A 14723-nucleotide genomic window follows, 5' to 3' on the forward strand; every position below is an offset into this window, starting at 1 on the left:
ATATATGGCTCTCAAGGAAATACATTTAAAAATATTTGGCTTTTATGGCTCTCCCAGCCAAAAAGGTTCCCAACCCCTGGATTAAACATACGTATTTGTATACGTTTACTTTTCCGATCCGATGAAAAGTCGGACGTATTTGGACTCTGACAAATTTTGAGCTAATTTTAATATACGCCAGCATACGTTCTGCCATACGGAACTGTGTGACAGTGTGACTGTGTGACAGTTGTGTGACTAACTGTGACAGGGTGACAGTCGAGCTCAAAGGACAACCAGTAAGAACTGGTCAGAAGATCTGAGTGATGTAGGATGGAGCAGGTTAGAGATGTAGTCACGAGCAGGACCATCCCAGGCCCTATGTAAAAACTAGAGCATTAAAATGTATCCTGAACTTGATGGAAGCCAATGTAAAGAGGAGAAGAAGAGTGTGATGTGGGTCCCCAGTCTTGCAGCAGGGTTCTGGACGTTCTTGCTGAGGCAGCTGGGATGATACAGCAGACCTGAGTTTAGCGATGTTTCTTAAATCAAAAAACACGTTCAGGTTATTGATTTGATATGTTGATTTTTGCCTGTTACCGCATTGTGACCATAGCCTATACATTACAGATTATGAAGAGAGAGTCGTTTGTATATATTTGACGATTATCACCTAAATACCACAGCAAATTCCTTGTAGGGAAACTTACACAATAAATAAGATTCTGATTCTGATTCTGATTCTGATAATCCAACAGCCATAATCCACCTGCCATCCTCAGAATTAAAACTTTTCAAAATATCTCCAATACATTTGTTAAATGCTGGATCCCCCATTGACCTTTCCAAAATGTTGTGTTTATATCACAAGAGTGAGTTTCTTGTAATAAAATAATTTTGGCATTTGTTCTCTTTAAACCATACACCCCAGATCGCTCACTTCGCTCTGCATCAACCAATCGGCTCGCTGCTCCCTCACTGCGTGTGGGACCCAGATTCTCCTCAAACAAAACCGCCTGTTTGCTATCCTGGCTCCAAAATGGTGGAACGACCTCCCCATTGATGTCAGGTCAGCAGAAAGCCTCCACACGTTCCGTCGCAGACTGAAAACTCACCTGTTTCGACTGCACATCGACAAATAAGAAAAATACAATAATTATGTTCTTTGTATGTTTCACTTACATTGGTTTGGCTTATATGTAGCTAATAGTTGAATTCATATCCTATTGTTTCTGTATGTTGCAATTGGTTTGGTTTATTTGAAGCTATTGTTCTGCACGTAAAGGATTGAACCTATTTGAAGATTGTAAGATTCTTGCTGTTCGGAGTTATATCCTCATGATTGTTTGCACTTTTTATAAGTCGCTTTGGACAAAAGTGTCAGCTAAATGTAATGTAACGTAATGTAATAATGATCTTTGTCAGTTTGCAGAGGTGAGTGACGTTACGTAAAGGGGCGGGGATATAGAGTCGTAAATGCGCATGTTGATTGCGCGCACAGGTGATCTCCTCACTCTCACTGTGGATCTGGGAAAACATGGGGAAGCTTCAGGAGTTTGAGATCACGTTTGACAAAAACAAAGTGGTGTATAGTCCAGGCGAGTCTATCTCTGGGACCGTGACCATCAAAGTGGGCCAGCTGCTGCAGTGTAAAGGTGAGAGGCTGCTCACAGCGCCAACACTTGCTCACCTGTTGGGAAAACGTCGCGTCGTTTAACAAGGAAGTAGTTTTTAGCCAAGATTACATGGGGTGTAAATTAGGCCTCTAACATTATGATTATACTGTGGAAATAGTCTATCATATTTTAAATGAATTTTACTGTTGACATGATGGTGTGTGGGACTCTGTCTGTGGCAGTAGTTGGTTTAAAGCATTGGGTTTAAGTGGCATTGTAAGTCTCATAGAGGACTACCACACTATAATGTTCCTGTAATATTCCTACACATTAATTCTGGGTTTCAATTAGATTTGAATGAGAAATAATGGGCTAATGTGGGTTTTTATTTCCCCCGACTGAGACCCCCGTCCCACGGAAATATATGACCACACACTAACAATAGATTCCTAACTTTATTTGTAATTAAAACAATTTAAAATGTTATATTTATTACTGTTAGTCTGTACATTTTACTTTCCAACATGAAGGTCTCAACAAAACCAAACCTTTTAATCTACAGCAAGAAAAACCATCCTGTCCTTTGGGGTATTATATTTTTCACATGTGTTTATAAATGGTTTATTCAGTCTAAAAAGTAGGAGCATTTTTTAACCCATAAAGGAACACTATAGTTTATTTGAAAATGTACATATTGAGTCTAAGAAATACTGGAATCAACATGAAAATCCACCAATTTACACTAAAATGTAAACTCCCCTCAGTTTTGTGTGACTGTAACATTTACTATATGAGTCTACTGTAGCTCTTTGTTAGGGTTGTGCAGTCCAGCATATTAAGGCTTGTGCTTTTCTATAGTGTGATGCTCTACAGGGTTGCAGGTTTGTGCCAGCTGAGACAGTTGTCACTTGCATTGACATACTTGTATTGACCATGTTTCTGCCCTTACATTGACTGCTCATCCAAATCTATCGCACACTATACACTGTTCAGCCATATACTAGGTTTCCACTTAGTGTTGTTTAATAAGTTACTGTGCATGTGCATAGGATTTAAATACTTTTAAGTACAATTTTGACCTAATTGTTGAGTGACAATTTCTCCTAGAGATCAGTGTCGAGCGTTCTCTCTCTTTGTATCTGCTGACTTGCTGAGAGTAGCTTTTATGTGTTTGGGAGTTTCTGTTTGAATGCTGGCGGGGCCTCCAGTTTGTTTACATTCCACATCAGGTAGAGCTGGTCTGACCGTCAGCTTCACAGGAAACAAACTTCCTCATGCAGCAGTTTGAATCACTGATGGATTATGAAGTGGGTTGGGCCCTCAGACATATTACTGGGCAAACATTGACATTGCATAAAATATAAATGTTTGAGTTGTCTCAGTTCACCTCTAATACAATGGATATGAGGAGGTTACCAAAGGACAGTTGTTGTTGTTACACTGAAAAGAGCAACATCTTATTAAAAGTGTGTGTGTGTGCGTGTGTGTGTGTGTGTGTGTGTGTGTGTGTGTGTGTGTGTGTGTGTGTGTGTGTGTGTGTGAGAGAGTCAGCCTATGCCACCAGTGTATAGATGTGTGTGCTAATGGATGAATGCTGACTTATTTTGTAAAAGCGCTCTGATTGGACACTGACTATGAAACGCTTCATAAATGCAGCCCATTTAACATCCATGTATTTCTCTCCTTAGATGATGTTCGCAGTAGCTTATTGTTTCGTTACATCTTTTCCCTGCATTGTTTGCACCGATGGTGATTTACCCACCACAGTTTCATGTTCATCCAACAGTTGGAAATATTCCAACAGCGGGGCACCAGATATCTACCGTTAGGAAAAGAATAGAACTCTTACTGCAACAAACTGCTGAGTTAAGCTCTTATTGTGCCAACTTCACTCCTCCATAGTTTGGCCAATTGAAACATTAAAAGACAGAACACGCTCACCTGGATAACTTTCGTTGCATATCTGACATTGTGCTAGGTTTCACAGTACAAAGGGACATCTCTTCTCTTCCCTCTCTCTTTCTCTGCACTTTAACACACGTGTTGTGCTTTTTTGATTCTGTCTGAGAGGAAATGAGTGAGCTGCCCAATTACATTATTTGCTTATAATGTTTCATGCTGCAGCTGCTTAGAAATGTGTCTGTGGGGAAAACCTGAACCCTGTGTATTCCTTTTTGCAGCCATCAAAGTGAATTGCAATGGTTTCTGTGGCATCACCAGTAAGGTCAATGACACGGCATGGACTGTGGAGGAGCAGTACTTCAACAGTACCATCTCTGTTGCAGACAAAGGTATGCTGTTGAACAATTGAAATGCTAACTACAAAACTGCTTCAAAGATTATAACACATTTTATGATAATTAAACAATAGTTTTTATTTTCCATGATGTAAACATAGAAAAAATAGTGTGATTAAAAATAATTGAAGTGTAAACACTGTTGTAGTTAAGGTTTTCCCCTGTGGATACTGCATGCAGTCCTGAGGCATATGTGCATGGGGGGGGGAACAGCAGGACGATTGTTCCACTTTACACTGATGGATGTGCTCTGTGCTCGCTGTGTCCTGTACAGGAACCCTGAAACAGGGAGAACACACCTTTCCCTTCAAGTTTCTCATACCAGGTAGGAGCGTTGTGTGTCTGTGTGTCTGTGTGTCTGTGTGTCTGTGTGTCTGTGTGTGTCGGTCAGACATGTCCTGGCGTGTTGATATTCAATTCTCCTCTGGTTCAGCAGCAGCGAGGATGGGGCTTTTGTCCTTCATTGGGGTTTATGAGTATCGTGTGAAACATTGCACTGATTTCCAGTATTTGAATTTGACAATTTTTGATTAATATTCATATTGCTACACTTTAAAGTTTGTAATAACAATGCACCTCATCTATGTTGGGGGTGGGTGGGAGTTGTTTTGTATTGGTGGTACACATACAGGTCACACCTTGGATGTTTGCTGGTAGCATATCAAACAGTAAAGTTAATGACTCATAGGGCCGGAATATGTTAAATAGTGTTTTTTAAATTAATACCGCTTTGTATCGTTGCAATGTAGGTAGTATTTGCAAAGGAACAATGTTTGGCTTCTCTCCGTGTTACCGGAGTTCCCCGCTCACCCACGGGTAAAAGTCCCCCCCCTCACCAGCAAAGGATTTGAAATAAAACAATTCATTGATTTCTAATACCGCCTTTTTGATATTCCTATTCAATGATTTACTTATCTTCCACAATAATGTAATGTTTTTTACTTTGAATATCTTAATTTGGGGGATTACAATCAAATGTTGATGTATGCAATTCATAGCTATTAATTAATCATATGTCATTTGATTAAACATTGTAATCAATGGACAGCCCTAGTTTGATTTATTTATAATCAATTGCTCTCTGAAGTAAAGCATTTGAATAAAAGAAGTAAGGCGTGTGTCTCTCATGCTACCGATTCTCCTCAAGTGTTTCATGTCAGCAGCTGTTACTTTGTTCCACTGACTCATTACAGTGCAATCTGTGAGAGCACGCCCTGATGACGCCGGAAAATGCTTAGGAATTTGACACTTTTTTTTCTTTCTATAATTGGTTTAAGATAATGAGACTGTTAAGTTGGATCATTGGAAAACATTCTTGTGTTTTAGGGTAAAGAGATGAATAACTTGTGTTGTCTAAATGTCCTTAAGACACTTTAAGTTTCTATACAAACAAAGCATTTCAGAATTTTTGGCACAGTCATGCTTCTTGGAGAACACCATGTCCCTCACTTCCTATATACACATTGTTGCCATAGTTAATTATGATGTGCTCTGAAGCATGAAAGAACACAGCCGCTTGTGTTTAGCCTTGGTGAGGCCACTCGTCTGCCTGACTTAATTTAGCACTGACAAGGATCACCACAGAAACTCAAAAGCAACCCAACCGGTCTTTTCACTATTGTGAATCAGGGCACTCTCTGGAGACAGAGATTTTCTCTTTTTTTCTTTTACCTTTTTGCCTTTATTTGACAGTTTAGAGTATAGTTGGGTCAATTTCCATTTATCTGGTTTAGTGCGGTGTATATGACCTTAAACCAGAAACACTAGATGGTTTGTAGCCTATCAGCAGCCTGCGCTTTAGTGCATTAGTAATAAGTAATATGACAGCGTGTTTAACATCATATTATGTTTATAAACACAATAACAGAGTTTCACTGAGTTCATGAGATTTTTGGAGCAACGAGATGACACATGACCCAACACTAGTGTAGACACAAGGCTGTAAATGGGGAGAGGGGTACGACGTGTAACCAGGGTCCCAAGGCTGGAATCCAACCCGAGACGTTGCGGTAATGTACCCTGATCTGTAACTACTAAAGGTTATGGAATAGTCTTTTTGTGTTTAGCAAATTGTCTGCCATAATTCCGTTGCACAATTATACAACTTCTTAGTGAGCAGCGAACACATCTTAAAATCCAGTCAAAAAGATAAATAAGGAAAATGGAAACTGTGCAGTAACCCTGTTACAACAACATATAAGTCTGTCATTGTTATATGTTATAAAACTAATGCATATTTGACTTCTTGCCCACAGACTCTGCTCCGACATCTTTCAAAGGCAACTATGGTAGGATTGTTTACAGAGTGAGAGCTTTTATTGATACTCCGCGATTTGCCAAGGACTACAACACAGAGAAAGCTTTCTACCTGCTGAGTCTTCTAAACCTGAATGAAGTGCCAGACATATGGGTGAGACATGGTTAGATGTGTGAACATGGTCAATCCTTGACTGGTTAGACCAATACACAAAGCTGATCTGTCTTTTTTCTTGTTCATTTCAAGATAAATGTGAAATCTGTGTAGATTTGTGTTGGAACTATTTCTTGACAAGAGACCATTTATCCATCTGCCGGTTGTCAGATATGTTTGGTCAGCATTTTCTCCTAAAAATAACGGTCACATTCAACAAAACTGCATTGTGAGTAATGTTTTGAAGGAAATGTATTTTCCTTGGAATACGTTTGCTTTTAATGTTTTACAAATGCGTTTCTTCTCATGAAGTCCGCTGAAGTCCTACTATGGAGGACGCTGGGTTGGATGGATGGGTCAAACAAACATCTGACTTTCACTTAGAAAATTATGTTTTATTTTAATGTAATAAATGTACTTCTTTTAAGCCGAACCGTGATCTTTAACTCAACTAACCAATTTGTTTGGCCAACAAGTCAGTGTGTCGGGTAAATGTTACTCTGTCTAATACAGGGGTGTCAAACTCATTTTAGTTCAGGGGCCACATACAGCACAATTTGATCTCAAGTGGGCCGGACCAGTAAAATCATACCATAATAACCTGTAAATAACAACAACTCCATATGTTTCCCTTCGTTTTAGTGCAAAAAAGTACAAGTACATTCTGAAAATGTTCAAATTTAAAGAACTATAATTTTTACTAAACATTATGAACAACCTGAAATTTCAACAATATTATACCTCAGTTTATCATTTACACATGTGCATTACAACTTCTAGATCACAGTGTATCTACAAAGGCACAAAACATTTTGTCACGGGTATCTGGAACAGTATTTAACTTTATGATCAAAACAACTCACTCAAGTCATCCTGTGGACCCTTTGGCGGCCCGGTTTTGGCCCCCAGGCCGCATGTTTGTCACCCCTGGTCTAATATGTTGTGTTCTTCCACTAGATCCACAAGTTCAGGTTTACAAATATTTGAGAATTTAATTATATGATATTATCATAAATCTGCATAGTTAAACGTTTAATTTCCAATTTTGATGTGCTGATGGGCAAGCACACCTTTCTCTCCTGCTTGCACAACTTCTGCTGTCAGATTGATTCAAAGTGCATCCGTTGAGGAGTTGCATCGCTGCAAAAAAAACCTAAACACGTAATTTTAAGCCTGGACAGGAAGTCGATCCATTCCAAGTCAAAAGGCTAAACTCCAAAGGAAGTCATGTGTTGCTGGTGTTAGGTGAAAGTGTCGGGTTGAAAATCATTTTTTTCTCAAAATCATCAGATTCATGACTTAAGTCGTGTGACTAGAGTCCACACCTCCGGCAACATCACTGTGACGACGAGATTCCCAGAAGTTGCGCATTTTGTGGAAGTTGTCATTTTTTCTTTTTTTTTTGTTTGCTGATTAAACAAATTGGATACAATGTGTTTCTTAGTGACGTAATTCAGTTTGGATTGAGCCAGGCTCGCTTTTTCCAACTACTTCCAGTCTTTGTGCTAAGCTATGCTAACCATGTTTTGATGTAGCAGATGGACATCAGGAAACTGGTATCTGTCTCTCTTTGCCATCTAGCTTGTAATATAACTAGCAAAGAAAACAAGCATAATTGAATGTTCATGTTTACAAAATGGAGTGTCTTGATCAAACCTTGATGTTATTTCACTGCCCTTCTCCATGAAGGAAGCCTGCTCATCTGCTGTGACGCAGCAGTTCACTTACATGCTGGTAAAAACAGGCACGGTGGTGCTGAAGGCCCAGACGGACCTGAAGGGTTACACACCAGGCCAGGTCATACAGGTGTTGGCCAACATCCACAACCAGTCTGGGAAAACCACAGGCAACATGGCGGCCAGCCTGATGCAGGTACACAATGTTTGGTTTGGTGTTTAGGCTTACAAATCAGGATCAAATAACTTCCTCAAATCTCCCATTATAGGCGATTAAAGGCACTAAAGTTGTTTCACTCATTTATAATGTATTGATTTTTGACTTTATTTCTGTTTTATCTTCTAGTTTTTCACTTGGTGATATGGTTTAGTGGTGTGCTTAGTTTTTGTACCTTTCTTACCCTTTTTATAAACAATTCTAAAACAAATACAAGCTACAATGACATAACAAGTTAAAAGCTGCACTAATCCATATTCTTATATTTCCAATGGATCACTAGACTATGTTTAATGTGAAAGAAACCCAGAGAGAATTAGCACCAATGGTGCTAATTCCACCAGGTGGTGGGCGAAACATTTTTAAATAGATTAAAATGAAAAGATTAATATAAATGCAGAAAGCACCTCAATCATTGAGGCTTCATATATCAGCTGATTCCCTGTCTATTGGCATTAGGCACAGTATGAGTTTTTAATATTGACTGCCTTTGTTCCCCCGTCATTTATGGATCTCCATGTCCACGTATGTTTTCAGAGAGTGACCTACGAGACAAAGAGGCCCACCCATGATGTGAGGACGATGGTAGAGGTGGAGGGCGGTGTGGTGAAGGCTGGCAGGGAGTTGGAGTGGAAAGAACAGATCATCGTTCCTGCTCTTCCTCAGTCCTCGCTGGCTGGCTGTGAGCTTATAAAGATTGAATATTATGTCAAAGTAAGATATGCTTATCCTCTGTTTTCTTTATTTTTCTTAATTAAAAGTTGTATTTAACTTTATCATTTAATACCATCTCTTATGCATCTCTTATTAGAAAAATAATCCATTTGAAATTGTTGAGGAGATTCTTGTCATGCCAAATATCCGATCAGTCGAGAACATCCCCATCACATCATGGAGCAGAAGCAAAACATAAAACATCTTATTATAATCATAACAGCAGTCTCCCTTCCTATGTAGTTTTTATATTGGCAGTACCTATTTTCAAGCGCATGGATGAATTAATTTCCAGCTGAACACTTTGCTACCTAAATGTGAGCAAAAGGTTAATAAAAGAGAGTCACAGGTTAACATATTGTTCTCTGCTTGTGCAACATCAGCCGTTATGAAACAGAATAACCAGGAAATGTATTTGAGGATTCATTGACCGGAGAGGTCTTTGGTTATGGCTTCGAGTAATTAAGCTAATGAAGCCTGTGACAGAGCAGAGAACAAGTTTCTTCCTTAATGTCACTTTTCAGCTCGACGCTGTTCTGAGCAGTGCAACCGCTCCAGCTCAAGAACCCGCTGCCAAATATCACACGAGAAGTGCGGCTCTTAGTAACGATCATGTCTGAGTGAATATATAAGGAACATTTACACAATGCACAACTATACATGTAACGATTATATCTTTCCTTTTTGGAAAAAGTATGATATTGTTACACATAGACATGCATGTATTTTTATTCAACATGAGTTTAAACGTAAGATTATGTTGTGGGCATACATTCTATAGTCCCTCCCGGAAATGTAATATTCTCTTTTCCTCTAATTAATCAGGTCTGTCTAAAGTCTCCAGACGTCATGTTGATGTTGCCCATCCATGTCGGGAACGTCTCACTAGACAGAAAACTGCACCCTTCTAAAAAAGCAGCTCCTCCCTCCTCTGCCGCAGCTGAAGATACACAAGCATCTGCCTCCACCCCGAACACCTCCACCGCCACCACTCCCACTCTGCCCTCTCGCCCTGCCCCAAAACCTGCTCCCCGTCCCACCCCTCGCTCCAGGATGGCCTCCCATAATCCCCCCAGCGCTCCTCCAGCTGAGTACAACCAGGGAGCAGAGGGCGGGACTCCGATGAACGATGGCTTCCCCAACAAGCGCCAGTCCCAGCTGGTGTCACCCAATGCTTTCAGCTATGCTCCCGGCCTCTTTTTCTCCCAGAACCAGCAGCACAACGGGCCCGGCACAGTACCCAGTGGGGCCACAGCTCCCTACCCTCCTGAGAACGGTGCCAGCTCGATGCCAACATCACTCATCCTGCCTCCAGACTACGTCACCTCAGCTTATCCACAAGGTCAGTTTGCACAGTTTTAGATCTTTAACTTAAGTAAAAGTAGTAATACCACAGTGTTAAAATACTGTTACAAATAAAAGTCCTACATACAAAATCATACAAAAGTATTAGCATAGAAATAGACTTAAAGCACCAGAAGTAAAAATATTCATTATGCATAATAGAATAATCCTTATTTTATTATCAGATTATTATTATAGATGCATTCATGTGTTCATCACTGTAATGTGGCAGCTGGTAAAGGTGGGGTTAATTGTATTACCTAATATACTGCTGGGTAGTTTAATCTATATTAATACATCATTTATAAATTGATTCATATTTTGTGTTATTAATCTGAACCAGGCAAGTAACTATTAACAAAAATTATTAAATACATGTAGTGGAGTAGAAGTATAAAGTAGTATTGGAAATACTCAAGTACAAGTACCTCAAAATTAGTACAGTACTTGTGTACATGTACTTAGTTACATTCCACCACTCTCTGTAATGTGTGCTGCAGCGCTAACCTGCTTTGTTAAAATCAGAACATATTAACTGCCTAAATACTTATTAAGTTGCAGGTTATTCTTTCTACAAAATCCCAATGTGGACAAGTTCTGCATTTACAGTAACATCACAGAGTGACATGTGCACAGATTAGTATTATGACTTGCATCACAGATATACCTTCCACCTTCCACCTGTACACTTTATACAATCCAATACACCAGCTTTGTCAGAGACTCTTCCTCTACGAAGCTCATAAAGTTTTTGTTGACACTGTCAGAGAAGAGTTAATTACGTAATTAAATGGGGTTGAAAAAACATTACAAACACCTGTCAACACAGTGCAGTTCAGTACAACGGCACCCATACCTACGAGCACAAGAGTAAACCTTCATGAACTCTTCTCTGACCGAGTCCACAACAACTGAACCATCTAACCTTTGTAAATCCACTAGATTTTCTATAAAGTGGCCACTGAGTAATTCCATAAGGCCTTTGTATCTTAGTCCATCACTGCAGTCCCAAGGAATATGTCACAGCTTTTTGTTTTTATAGATTTAATGATATGATATTTTAAAAATCTGCTAACCAATGACAATGCCATTGAGAGGCACATTGTAAAGCACTTGGATAAAAGCGTAACAGTATAGATATAGATGCAGTCCATAAAGCCCCTCCCCTGAGCTATAACACTGTAACGATGCACCGCTCTATATCTGCACACTGAAATGACACTCTTCCTCGTGACCCTTATGCATCACTGGGGACAGTTTTGGCTTTTTATTTTGACATTTAAAAAAATTATTTCTGCTTAGTTAAAGGGATGCACAAGGATTAAGCTTTGGCATAATGGTGTTACTGTTAACTCTCATAATGCTCTGTATAACATTTATGTATTTAATCAAATATTCCATTAATCATGATAAATAAGGGTACAAATATTTGTAATCATCTCTTTCTCACAGCTGCTGTAGACTGCTTAAGGCAGGGGTCGGGAACCTATGGCTCACGAGCCATATATGGCTCTTTCGATAACCCGATATGGCTCGCAGACAATTTTGAGCTGACATTTTTTAACATGATTAACAAGTAATAAATAATTATACTGTGTCATTTTAAAGTAAAACATTTAGCAGCGGATTTGTTTTTAGTTCTCCCCTCTCCTTTCCTCCGCTCTGTCTCTGACTGCACAGCGCACACACTTACACACACACGTGTGTGCGTGTGTGTGCGTGTGTGTGCGTGGTGTGTGTGTGTGTGTGTGCGTGTGTGTGTGTGTGTGTGTGTATGTAGGGGGTGGAGCCCCGCCCGTCGCGAAACCGAGCAGAGGAGAAACTGCGCAAAGCAAGCAGTAGACCGGGGGGTCAAACTCATTCACAGAGGGCCAACATTAAAAACTGGGACTACGTCGAGGGCCAAACACGGTCCACATTTATTGAACAGGATACACATAAAGTGCAAAAAGATATGGAACATATTTAAGTCAACTGCAGACGGATTGCTGAGCAGTTCAATTTTCATTTCTGAGCTGCAAAGTCGGCAAATACTCTCAGTTGATCAGCAGAATGCTGTCGGGAACACAACGGTGGAGATGTTTGTCAGTGTTTGGAAACACGTAGTGACCAAAGTTTCCTTCTGCATCTGAGTCTCCCACAGGCAGCTCGGCTTAGAAAGCTCTCACTGCATCACACATGTCCGTGATCACACGGCCCTGAAGCTGGAGGTTTAACAGTGAGATGCTTCGTTATGTCGCACAAACAGTCCAGCTCACATCGTCCCAGAGATCTGTGGTGCCTTTCTCTTTGCTTTCCAAAAACTTTCATTTCATTTACACATTTAGATTCTTCCTCAAATGTCTTTCCCCGTGGTTGTGCCATGCATTGATTTAATTTCCAAAACCGGCGGGCCAGTTATGACAGACATATTTTCTCGCGGGCCGGATATAATTGCCTTGAGTTTGACCCCCGTGCAGTAAACACTGAAACGTGCACATAAATGAGATAAATAACGTAAGCGTTTAGTTTATTTAATAAAAGAGCTCCTGTTCAATGAAACACTGATACCTCTATTAGTACTCGGAGACGTGTTATATTAAAAAATGCACGCATAAAGTTGCATTCAAATTTATATGGCTCTCAAGGAAATATATTAAAAACATATTTGGCTTTTATGGCTCTCCCAGCCAAAAAGGTTCCCGACCCCTGGCTTAAGGGGAGACTCCACTGATTTTAGTATTGCACCTCCCTAAAGTCGTGGTTCTCCTAAAAGAACTGCCAATTTAATTTTCGGGTTAAAAAATAATATTAATATTAATATTCCAAAAAGATGCTTCAATTGACCGTCAGTCAAAGACAAGAAGGTAAAGCAGAGTCTTTTTTAAAAGACACATTTAACATCATTCGTCAGAAAGTATCAGGCATATGAAGAAAACTAAAAATAACTTAGTGGGGTTTGTGTATTAACACTACAGAGATTTACATAATATTTCTACTTTTTTTACACTACCATTATTATGAAGATGTGATCGTCATAATTTGTTATTTGCGAGGTCTTGCAATCTTTCTGTAGTTCTGAGCGTCCTAAGACTTATAGCAGTTTGTGTGTTTACACATCACAGTTCCACTCACCAGGCTCACAGGGCTGTGGGTGTCCTGATGATGACTTGTGCAAAGTGTGGTATGTAACAGCGTTTGTGTAATAAGCAGCTGGTCTGATGGTGACTGTCTGTTACAGAGGCTCCTCCCTCTTATAATGAGAGCTTCAACACATGAAGAGGATGAAGAGGCAGCAACCTCCCACCAGGAAGAAGATCCATTCACTCTGATATCAAACAAAATGCTGTCGTGCCATTTTGGACCAACACAGAGGAAACCTAATGTAACCTGGTATGATGAGGTTATTTTAAGTCCAAGTCTGAAGCTTTTCTAAATGAAAGGGAATCGGCATATTGAAATAAAAGTGGTCTAACATCGAACTCTGCTGTCCATTGAACAAGTACCGTCACTAATCTAACAGGGGTTATTCTCCCCTTCAAACCACAGCCAATCAACACTGTCTGTAAATGTTATACTTTTGCACTTTGAATGAAAGGAAAGACGAGGGGAATATGCAGCATTTAATATGCTTTTCTTTGTCCAGTAACAGGAGTCATGTTTTTAGATGTGGGTTATTAAGAAATCCCTCAGATGGCATCTGTGATGTCAAGTTTGAAAATGTTATGTATGAAAACCTGTGCAAAACAAACCATCTCATTTGAGCTTTATTTCTTCAGAAGAAAAATAAGAAATTAATCTGAATTTTGTTTTTAAATTGGAAATCGGTGAAATCTACTTTATTCTTCCGGCTCATTCTTCGTTTGAATATTCAAGACTGGAGTTCATGGTTTGTTTGTAAAGATCTTTTTTATTTTATTTTCCTTTTGATCAGGAGTTTTCTATTTTATGATAATGAACAATCCAGAGATTGCTGTTGCAAGTTGTCTACATACAGCTTTATGTAATGTAGGATCCAGTTCAGCCTCTTAAGATTTCTGCCATGTTTGATCAGTTGTTACTTTCGCGCCTTTAAACTGTGTTGTAATGACTGTTGACCTGCGTAGAGAAATGCTGTTGTGTCTTGTATTATGCTTCCCCTGCTGAACGTGTTTGTTCTGTATATACCAGACATCCTTTCTGTACATTTATTTCTATAGTTGATTGATGTTTTATTTAGCAGTTCTTGATTTAGTTCAAATTATCTATCTTGGGCAAAGTTTTAATATTTCCATCAAACACTCAGAAATACAACATTTTATTTATTTATTGTTTTGAGTGTTTTCCAACTGCTGTCTTCAATAAATCTGTTAAAACCACTTTCATATTTCTGACTGTTTCACTTCTCCCTTCATAAGCACCCAATTCTGCTTCTACAGTTAAAATAGACACTTTAATAACTTTACTAATTGATCATAAGTAACATGTCTGTACATGTTAAGTTGTTTCTGA

General features: G+C 39.3%; 1 protein-coding gene across 1 annotated transcript; it reads left to right on the forward strand.

Moving 5' to 3' along the window:
• Positions 1 to 1404: 1404 nt before the first annotated feature.
• Positions 1405 to 14591, forward strand: arrdc1a (arrestin domain containing 1a). The gene is made up of 8 exons (XM_029439956.1): positions 1405 to 1634; positions 3776 to 3886; positions 4167 to 4217; positions 6148 to 6302; positions 7992 to 8174; positions 8733 to 8909; positions 9735 to 10251; positions 13474 to 14591. Exons 1-8 carry the CDS (start codon positions 1517 to 1519, stop codon positions 13509 to 13511), a joined length of 1350 nt encoding a protein of 449 aa, XP_029295816.1. The 5' UTR covers positions 1405 to 1516; the 3' UTR covers positions 13512 to 14591.
• The last annotated feature ends 132 nt before the right edge of the window (positions 14592 to 14723 follow it).

This window comes from Cottoperca gobio, chromosome 9, assembly GCF_900634415.1.
Source record: "Cottoperca gobio chromosome 9, fCotGob3.1, whole genome shotgun sequence".
Classification (NCBI taxonomy): Eukaryota; Metazoa; Chordata; class Actinopteri; order Perciformes; family Bovichtidae; genus Cottoperca; species Cottoperca gobio.